Below are 10,961 nucleotides of genomic sequence, written 5' to 3'. Positions count from 1 at the left end.
GACAATAAACCTACACAGTGTCAGCCCAAAACTCTGCCACAAGAGTGGCGTTGTCAGCAGCACTCATCAAATCCTCTTGAGTGCAGTTGATTGTACTGTAAAAATAATACTCGGGAGCCCTATAAATAAATAGTTATTTTAATTTATTTCTTTCATGTTTTAATAATGTAACAGCAAAGAAGCCGTGGAAAAGCTAGCAGTGGCTTGTTAAAAAAAACAGGAGATGTGCTATTGGTGATCCTTATGGAAATAATTATATCCAATAGTGGACCACAACTGATAATTATGGGGAAACCTTGTATCACTTAAAATATGCCAACCAAACCCTATCCATTGACTCTGAACTCTTTCATCTAAAATTTAAGTTAGTCACCAGAATATTTCCAACTGAAAATGAAATCGAATAAAAGGCCATTTGTAATTTCACGGTCCCTTAAAGAACACATTAAACAAAGTAAGAAAAGCTGGTTTCATTTTCAATTACTAATTTGCGAAATTTATTTGTCTCCTGAAATTACCAGACCTAAATTACAATAGTTTCACTTTTAAACATGAATGGAAATTGGCTGGTTGGCATCCCATGTATTGATATTAATAATTATTTAGAAATATTAAATTTCCAATTTGAAATATAAGATACTAGTGACCCGCCCTGGCTTCGCACGAGTGCTAAGTAAAGATATAAACCTTCCTCTTGAATCACTCTATCTATTTAAAAAAACTCATCAAAAACCATTGCGTAGTTTTAAAGATCTAATCATGCATAGGGACAGACAGCGGAAAGCAACTTTGTTTTACACTGTAGTAATAAATATTTTTTTTGGCTCGTCCTATACATTAATTAATTAAATCAAATCATTAATCAGCAGCTAGGATAAGACGTATACTGATATGGAATTAACTAAGTACATTTATACACAACTGCGAAACAGTTAACCATAGATCGTCGTAAAAAATATTCTCAGTTTGGAATGTAAGTATGTAGAGTCGCAATCATATTACCTACCATTCATTTCTTTAATTGACTGCATATTTTTCATCTATACTATTTTAAACAAAAAAGCTAAAAATCCATTAGAGAAATCTTTTATATTATGGTTTGTTAATCTGCAGGCGACTGTACAAGCATTATAGTAGAAATTCAGTAAAAAAAATAAATTCAAGCATAAAAACAAAAAGTGCGTTGACCTGGTAAATGAAATTGCTCAATTCATAGATATTTTGGAAATGATGACGTCATTTTAAAGTGGAGCAATATAGAGCAATTCCTTCGTTTTAGTCAAATGAAGTCCACAGCTGGTCAAAGTGAATATGATAACCAAATATCCATATGTAATAAGTGCAGAAAATGAAACAATTTAGGAAAATAAGCTTTTTTCTCGCCGGATACATCAACAAGTACAGTCGCGGAATGAAAAGGTTCGTCACCTTAGTGTCGGTTTTCGCTTGCACTAGGTACTGTAAGAGTCAAATCTGCCAACATAACAGTGCAAGAAACAGTGCTGCTAACATTTAAATAAATATGACGTTTGCTTTGCTAACGAATAAGGTTTTGCTTGTTGCCATCAGTGCAATGCAATGATGACATTGACCAATTGACAATAGTTTTTTTTATTTAATAGAAATAATAATGGCAGGTTGAACCAACAAGAAGGTTTTAGTTTATCAATCATAATAATCTTCTTGACAAGATAAATCGTCAAACAACTTTGATCTGAATAATTTTGAACTTTACTGACGAACAGTTAAAGATTATTTTCTCTAACTCGAGATTATTCTGTAACATAGTTTCAAAAGGTAATAAAATATGTGCTCGCAATTCGTTGAAGGAATCAATTTGAAAACTGACGAACCTTTTCATTCCGTGACTGTACATATTTTTAAACAACTGTTGAAGCTTAGCTTAGCTTGTGAATCGCATTGCTCTAGTAGTTGGTTAAAATAGAGAAACACGGGTCTCAAGTTCAACGGGTCTATTTTAGTTCAAATGGAACGCGAAAAAAATAAAAAAATGTTTGATTAAAACAGCTTGAGATGCAGCAAGAGATATAGACTAGGATTGGTTAACATTTTTTCAGGATTTGATCCTTAAAACGTGATTGTAGCACAGAATAACAACTTACTACCGTAATTGTCTGGCTGTGAACCATCAGGCCAGGTAGCCGCGCCGGCCGTCATAAAAAGGTAGATGTAAACCATAATCCCAAGCGCATGTTTACAACGTGAAATTTATTTTTGGGAGCAATAATAATATATAAAGATAAGATTATTACTTTATATAAGCAATCCATTTTACTTGCAACGACCAACTAGTGACTGAGTAATGTCTTAAAATACATATTTGTTGTCATCCACTTTAACAGAGACAAAAGCTAGAAAATAGGGTGAGTGAAATATTTTTAAAGAATATTATCAATTTGTAAATACAATTAATTAACCCGCCGTTGAACCCGCAGTGGACGTCCTATGGCTGAAATGATGATGATGATGATGATGAACCCGCCGTTCCTTCCGTTACGCTCGTAGTGGTAAGCTAAATTAATAATATGCTTATGTTAAAAAGTGGGTTCACCACAATAGTCCGGCGGTGGCAATTTCAACAATAAATTAAATTATATATTTTTTTGCATATTAGAAAATTACATCTGTGGTCATAGATTATTATTTTTCCAATGTTAATGGAATTTTCCGATGTAATTGAAATCCAAACGATTTTTAACCATTTAGCACGTTTTCAGAGATTGTTGCGATGATGCAGCAAGTGACAGGCGGCACTGCACATAAAAAAGCCCTTCGCTGCGTCTCTCTGTTGGTTCACGATAAACTCAAAAACTGAAGTTTGGTTGCATTAAACAAAAAAAACTACTAAACAGATTGTCATAATTTTTTCAGCAATAGATAGAATCATTCACTATGGTGGACTCAGTGGCCTTTGTGATGGCGTCTATCCAGCGGGTTGGCGATCGACCGTATAAGGCCCGATCCGACCAAACTTTTATCCGAGAATAACTCCTGGTATAACTGACATATTGACAGTTTCAGTATGGGAAATATGTCAAAACTGACGATTTATTCTGAGATTAATATTAACTCTTGTTTGGTCGAATCCACCCTAAGAATGTTTATTTTCTAATTTTGGAAGCAGAGGATAGTTTTTATTCCAGTTTTTAAAAGGGGAACGCGCCTGATAATGTCTTCTGCGACGGTGCGATATTCAAGAGGTCGAGTCCGTGGCGAAAGCTAGAGTAATTCTAACTTATTGGTCCGACTTTAATGACAATGTTGTAGTAATTATTGGACCATGCGTCAATCGTCATACATATTTAAAACTGACGTAACATCTATGATTATAGTGATAGACGAATATAAATTATCATCATTATATCACATCTGAATTAAAGAATAGTTAATTCACAAAACGTTTAAAATTATGCAGTACTTACATCTATATTCGGTTCCAATATTGTGTATGAATAAGGTGGTGTAGAATTCATTTTCATGGCAAAACAAATAAATGCACACGGAATTGACAACTAAAACGGCACTCAACTTATCTGTATTTTTTTTTTATTAATATATGAACGAAGTTAAGGAATCAAGATAAAAGATAAAAAATAATTGCCGATTGAAAATTTGTCGGTATACAGTCTATTGGTTTAATAGTTTGCTGAGCACTTCTTTCAGCTCGAGATCGAACTGCGAGACTGGGAGGGCCAGTTCTTGCGCTGAAGAGGAGGCGCTCTTATCTTTGACCACGTAATCGGAGGGCACGACGAACAGCTGTTTCTTGTCCCCGGCGGCATCCAGCGCTTTCAGACACGGCGGCATCGGCAGGTGTGGTCTCTGCTGCAGCCACTTGTGGAATGCCTTTGTTGACCTGTTTGACAATAAACATAAAATTATAATACTGTTACTAGCTTGCGTGGATTTAATAACGTTATAAATTATAGTTAATGTGTTATTCTGATGTTATAAAGTTTCATGAAAGAAAACAAACATCCATCCAACCTCACAAACTTTCACATTTTTTAACTGTATCAGTAAGATAAAAATGAATCTATGAAGCATCGATTATATCATCTTATCAATAACGTAATTGTGTATACGTGTATTTAGGTGTGACACGTTTACTATTTTCCCGAAATTATATTTGTCACATTTCTGAGCATCCTGCAGACTCACACTCATATCTATCAATTGCTAGGATGGTTAAAATCTTTAAATAGATCACTGTGATAAATCTAGTACATACCTACTGAGATAAATCAAGATCATTCGGCTAAAACCAGATGACTGCTGCATGTAAGATAATATCTCACTCAAGTGCCAAAATCAGCCGTAGTAAGGAAAATCTGTTCAGGTGGGGATTCTCAGATGATTCAAACTTGGAGTGCAAGTGTAGTTGTGTTCTCCAGTCGATGAAGCACATGATGTCGTGCCTTGCGTGCTCAAACTACTGCACGCAGGAAGATTTAATGAATGCTACTGACATCGCCACTATTGTAGCAGAGTTTTAGGCTGAGACTGTGTAGGTTTGTTGGCGACACGACGAGAAGAAGTGCCAAAATGCTAAGAATTTTATTACACAGGTTGTACTTAGTACTTACGTCAAATGTTGTATATCGTCCCACACGCACGCCATCGTCTTCAAGTCCTCGGGGATCTGGACGCAGTGCCACATCTTCTCGGTGTTGTTCTTGGGCGGGATGTGCTTCATCCTCTGCGGCAAGCCGGTGCCGAATGCCATGACGTGCGCCGGGCTCGTCTCGGCGTGGATGTCGTACGCGATCTGCCTCTTGAGCACTCTTGGGCACGAGGCCTGCGTCAAAGAAATCAGGTTTAAACGTTTCCTGGCAAGATTAGATCGAAATGACAGCTATGACCTAACCAAAAAGGCACACCAATGGTGTCCAGTCGAATTCGAAATGCAATATTCGTCATTGCTTTTTCTCTTACATTGCACTTATTCTTTCTGAGCTGTTCGTTAAACTTATAAATTACCTTAATAATGTATGTATATTATATGTTATAATAAGTTAATGGCAATATTTCCGAGTATGTATTTATTGTGTTTAGGATGAAACGCTTCAAACTTACTAGGCACTCATTATTTCAGACAAAAACATAACTCTACCAAATAATCTTGTATCAATGCTTATAAGTACGTTTAAAAGTGCTATTTTGTAGTCTTGATTTTTTTAGTTTCTCTTGCAATTTTAATGGTATAGGTACTTCTTAAAAGTGGACTCACCCTCGGCACTCCGACATAGTTCGCAATGCTTTGTAGCACACAAGGCAGAATCCTGGGATCTAACACAAGACCGCGAGAAGCATGTTCATCGAACCAAACCTGTAAGCAGAAACAATATTAGCGAATGTGTAAGTTTTTTGGTAAAAATATTCTATGAAATTAATTACCTGGAAGAGATCCTCGATATCTTCTGGACGCTTGATTTCACTTTTGAATTCTACATTACCTAATCCAACCCACCAGTCATAAAATTCTTTTGATATCTGTAAAATGCATCAAGCAAAAATATTGATTCATATAGCCATGTCACTCTATTCTATTACCTACTCTATAGCACGTACCTTCTTAGTCATGATTTCAGCTTTCTTACTGAATTCATCTGATGCCGAAACTTCGAAAGCCTTTTGCTTATATTTGGACTTCCATTTAATCATATCGGTTTCAGACTCATTGCAATATAGCATGTCGAAATGTGGATTTTTCACACGCCTGTGAATTGTGCGCCTGAAATACAGAACCCAATCATGACACGAATTAAGCTTACCAGAAGTATATAAATAAACGTATTTAGTGGGCTTAAGTCGGTAAAATATTGATTTGAAATATGACTCAAGAATGCAAGATATAAGTATCTGTTCTTTAACAATACTCGTATTAAGAATTCTACCTATTGTTGAAATATAACCAGCCGGAACAAACTTTAAGTATCTTCTTCTTGTTTCAAATAAAAAGTCACTGAATAAGTCAGCATAAAAATGTTACGGAAGTAAAAGCGTGTAGAAATAATTATGATCTGGGGGCACGGCAGTGCCCCCACCAAGTCGAGCAAAAAAGCGGCACGGCCGTACCATCCTTTTCTCGAAGCAATTCAGGCCATTTTCGACCGCCTGTAACTTCGTTGTGGATAAAACTAGAAGGCTGAATTTTCATTAGCTATGCAGGCATTGTAAAGACACGGTATATTTCAAATTTCATTCAATTTGAACCAGTAGTTTAAGAATTATAACGGGTCAAAGTTTCTTAATTTTGTCACTCACTGACTGACTCACCGATCATCAAAATTCTAAGGCACTTCTAGCAGAACTAGAAGCTTCAAATTTGGAATATAAGTAGTGTTTGGTGTATGAATCAAGGAAAAACTAAAATATTTGGGGGCACGGTAGTGCAACCGCCAAGTCGAGTAAAATTTTTCAATTTCGGTCCAGTTTTCTAGATACATAACTGCTGTCTACAAAATACAAAAAGAAATGAGATCCCATCAAAAACAATACTTGTCAAAAAAACCAAGTCTCGCAACTCAGTTGTTCTACGGTAAAAAGTTGTGAGATCCATGTAATACCAAGTCCAGGCCAGGAAATCTTTAACGTTTTACATAAATATATTGACTTGGCCATCGCATGAAAACACGTGTAAATTAAATTATTTAGTGCGATGGCCAATTCAATAATTTATGTAAAACGTTAAAGATTTCCTGGCCTGGACTTGGTATTACATGGATCTCACAACTTTTTACCGTAGAACAACTGAGTTGCGAGACTTGGTTTTTTGACAAGTATTGTTTTTGATGGGTTATACTTACGACACCTTCCTGCTTCTAGCATGTACTTCTATGTCATCGTCAGTGTCTGCGGACTCATCCATAGTAGACGCCTCCGACGCTCTTAATCTACTGGAGTGGGTATTTTGCAATGTCTTGCTCATGACAAACTTAGAAAACGACTTTGAAAACATTCTTGAAAATGACTTCGACTTTGCAGCTTTCATTGCAGATTTGGAACGGGAGGCTTTTCTGAGCTCAGTGCTCTCGGCGACAGATGAAACGCTCCATTGGTCCGATTGCTCCTCTTGAAGGTCTTGTTCCTCTTCCACTGAGAACTCGAAGTCGCTCATGGAATACGTTTGTCGAGTTTGTATCTGTACATAGTTTTTTTACATTTTATTTATTTATTTATTTAAGGACAACCAACAAAACATACATTCACAGTTTCCTTATAAATAAATTAAGCTAAGGTGTTGCCTCAATTAAAGGTTGCCACGACATGCACCGAATGTTGGATAACAATAACGTTGCCAAAGTGACAGAATGCAAAACAATAAATTATTAACTAACCGTCGGAGTATACAATTCAGAAATTTGTTTTTTGAATTTACGTAGCGAAGATGACATATCAACGCTGGCCCCGGATGAACGTGACAGGTTGCTATAGGTTTTAGATCCTAACTTCATCTATATAAGTTAGTCCAATTAGGTATCGTGTATGAGTAAGTAGGTAGTAGTAAGTACTATCATCATCGTAACATCATCATCGTAGTATATTTGCAATACTTACGTATCTTATATTTTATGATGTAATTTATTATTCTTTTTTATTTTATCTTTGTTCTGGCATACAATAAAAAGAAAAAAGATGAGTCTTAGAATAATTGTAAAAGTTTAACTTAATTATTATCAGGAGAATGAACCTACATAGAAAAACCTATTTACCATTGAGGGTACATCATATACTTATTTTAACTTTGTGATTATGGACATCATATTATGATGCATGTCCCATTCACCACCGAAATCACGAAAATAACAGAAAGAAAGAGACACCAATTAGGTAATATCATTAAAAATAAAGCCCTTGAAAGAAAGCAATCCCATCCCACCTACCCACAACAGGAAAAATACATCTTGCTTCCAATAAATTGGAAGAACTGAAAATAAATTGTTTTGTGAATTGGTTGTTTTCCTTCGTAATAATGCGTGGAAATAGAGCGATTATTATTTTTCATGAAATAGCTTAGTTCATTTTTGGACTGATTTAGGTATACGTAGAATTTTGATATATTAATTTGGTATCTATTAAATACCCTTCTACGTATCCAATAGATAGTAGATAAAATAATCGTAAATAGTTAGTGAAAGTTAACAAGATTGATGTAAATACTAACATTAATAAATCATTCAATGATGTTATTGATAAAGTGTGCACCAAAATAAAACATTGTTATCCCAACTGAATGCAATCATCATCAAGTAGGTGAAGTGCAAAATAATGTCATTACATGATTTATGATGTTGATATGAGTGAGATAGGACTGGATATTGATGGTATGGATTTGGAATATCGGTCACTACAAGATTCAAAAATCTTGAATTTTAGGTATTATGTCAATGTCTGAATTCCTTAGGTGTGGCTAGAATGTTACTTGTGATAAAAACATTTAGAAATTTGTACATAATATAATAAAGACAAGTAGTGATCGATTTATCTTATGAGAACAGTTTCACAATTTATTGAAGGATGTTTTCAGATAGAAATATGTATGTCTGTAGTCCGTTGTACGTAGGTACGGTAGTCAGTATGGATTATTCAGGCAAAGTGTGCGAAGACATTTTTGCAATTATATTCATGTTATTTTTTCATACCTGTGAGGTGGACATTGCTTTGTAAAACTGCTCAGATGGTACAAGCGACGTGATGTCCGACTGGGGATCATACTTGGAGGCTTCCAGCGGCAAGTTGAAAATCTTCGCGATCCGGTGGAAGATGACCGGGCCCACCAGCTCGCGGACAGTATCGCACTGCGATTCCCAAAACTTAAAAAATAAAAAATAATTAAAATGGAGAGATAGAGGCCTATTTATATTACTTTAACGTCGGAAATGAAGACTTTTTAATGTTCGTATACAGGGTGTTAGGTAAATGGGTATATGAGCCGACACTAGCCCATGTTAACATGGTCATATAAATGGTATGGTGAAGTCAGAAATTTGATATCATAATTTTAATTTTTTTAATTTTCATACAAAATAAATTTTATAAAATCCTATTTGTATGCAAATTAAAATAATTAAAATGAAGATATCAATTTTCTGACTTCACCATACCATTTATATGACCATGTTAACATGGGCTAGTGTCGGCTCATATACCCATTTACCTAACACCCTGTATATCACACTAGCTTTTGCCCGCGGCTTCACCCGCGTGAAATTTAATATGTCACAAATTGTCATAAATTATAGCCTATATGTTATTCTGGGTTATAAACAATAATGCTGTAAAGTTTTATCAGAATCCGTTCAGTAGTTTTTGCGTGAAAGAGTAACAAACATCCAGACATCCAAACGTTTGAATTTATAATATTATAAGTAGGATAGTAGGATCATAATACGACCTATACTTATTCCGCTTTTTCACGATTCAAAATCGTTACTTACTACGCGATGGACGCGTGTCTGTGATTTATAAATTAGTGCTCTTCACATCATTAGTCGTGCGCAAGAATCAAACTCGCCACTACAGCTGTCCTGGCTTGGACATTATCTAAACAACTGCCTAAATTAAAAGTAAGTATTAAATTTATACAGCGAGTAGGTACGTATGTATGTAGACTAGTGTAGAGTATGAAAGCTTCGTTATTATTTTGCCAATCAACATGTTGTACTTACTTAATGCTAAGAGTATCAATTAGTAAATTATGGGTTAACAATGTACCGCGTCATCCTTGTAAGACAACTCCAAGTCGCGAATGACTTTCTTCCAATGTTGCTTGACGGAGGCCTCGTTTTGCTCGTAGCGAGACGGAGTTATGACCCTTATGTTCCGCGGCTTGTCCCAGTTCTTAATGAGGGGCCGTTTCCCGCAAGGCATGACTACAAATTGTAATCGTTGTTATTGTAGATATAATTAATATAAATGTTCCCTAAAATTCGTATCAAGTTTAGATTGTTTGTCAGAAGTTAAAATGCTGACACAAATATTGACTTTTATGCTTTATTTTTCTATCTTGTACCTATCAGAGGATTTAAATACAAACTTTGTCCACTTTTCAAACTTCTCTTCAGTTTTCTTAATTTTTTTATGTTTAATAATTGCGAAAATTAGCGACTATTATTGCCTTACTTGATTCAATATTCTCCACACCTAAAAAAATTTTGAAAAAATAAATTAAACGCCATCTGTATAATTTTCAGGAACCAATACTCTATGCAAGGTTTTTGAAAGATTCTTTAGTAGCGCCATCTAGTAAAGCTGTCGAATACTACGTGCCTTCAACGTCCCTTCGCGTGTTCCAACGGGGAAAATGGAAAGCAGTGAAAATCTTTCAGCCTGAATTACACTTTTCACACTAGATGGCGTTATGAGTCCTAAATTTTCATGACCCTTAATGTTAGCAAATGAAACACGTAATCGGTGTGCAGACGATTTCACTTAAAAGTAATTAAAAATTGATAACTGGGTAATAAATTAGAAAATGGCATTGCGTTTATACGTTTTCACTTTCTTTCCGCTATATACTTTAATTACGTTTTGCTTTAATAAACTTTATTAGTGCACTAAATAATTACCGCCTGTTGCTGTTTGTCCGCGGCTTTGCTCGCTTGGAATTGTTTTAGATTTTTTTATTATGAAATAATTAATCATCAAAGAGGTTAATACATGTAAATAAATGTATTAACTAACACGAGAAAGCCAAAATATCCTACTTTATCTTGGTGGTTTTGGTCGTACCTATGTTAAGAATAGTTAAGTATGCAGTCAGGACAAACTATTTAATTGTAGGTAGGTATATTAATTAATTATTAAAAGTTATTAGACCGTGCTATTTATAATATAAGCCTGAGTATCACAGGTGAAGTATTATTTTGAAAAACTTGATTACCTACTTACTAGGGCCTGATAGAACAATAAAGTAAATCAAAAACGTTTTAAGTATC

At 35.1% G+C, this 10,961-nt stretch overlaps 1 protein-coding gene across 1 annotated transcript; it reads right to left on the bottom strand.

Annotated features, from left to right (window-relative positions):
• Nucleotides 1-3,526: 3,526 nt before the first annotated feature.
• LOC135073625 (uncharacterized) lies at nucleotides 3,527-9,959 on the bottom strand. The gene is made up of 8 exons (XM_063967783.1): nucleotides 9,739-9,959; nucleotides 8,667-8,837; nucleotides 6,831-7,165; nucleotides 5,593-5,755; nucleotides 5,419-5,514; nucleotides 5,252-5,350; nucleotides 4,608-4,819; nucleotides 3,527-3,877 (listed from the first exon to the last, which is right to left on the bottom strand). The coding sequence occupies exons 1-8, from the start codon at nucleotides 9,892-9,894 to the stop codon at nucleotides 3,649-3,651; spliced, it is 1,461 nt and encodes a 486-aa protein (XP_063823853.1). The 5' UTR covers nucleotides 9,895-9,959; the 3' UTR covers nucleotides 3,527-3,648.
• Nucleotides 9,960-10,961: the final 1,002 nt, after the last annotated feature.

The sequence above is a fragment of the Ostrinia nubilalis genome, chromosome 7 (genome assembly GCF_963855985.1).
Source record: "Ostrinia nubilalis chromosome 7, ilOstNubi1.1, whole genome shotgun sequence".
Classification (NCBI taxonomy): Eukaryota; Metazoa; Arthropoda; class Insecta; order Lepidoptera; family Crambidae; genus Ostrinia; species Ostrinia nubilalis.
This window is presented reverse-complemented; position numbering and strand designations above follow the sequence as displayed.

Coding starts and splice junctions, on each gene's coding strand:
- LOC135073625 (XM_063967783.1), bottom strand. CDS start 9,894: ATGCCTTGCGGGAAACGGCCCCTCATTAAGAACTGGGACAAGCCGCGG. Junction 5,756..6,830: donor GCTAGAAGCAGGAAGGTGTC/GTAAGTATAACC, acceptor TCTGTATTTCAG/GCGCACAATTCACAGGCGTG. Junction 5,515..5,592: donor CTGAAATCATGACTAAGAAG/GTACGTGCTATA, acceptor TGCATTTTACAG/ATATCAAAAGAATTTTATGA.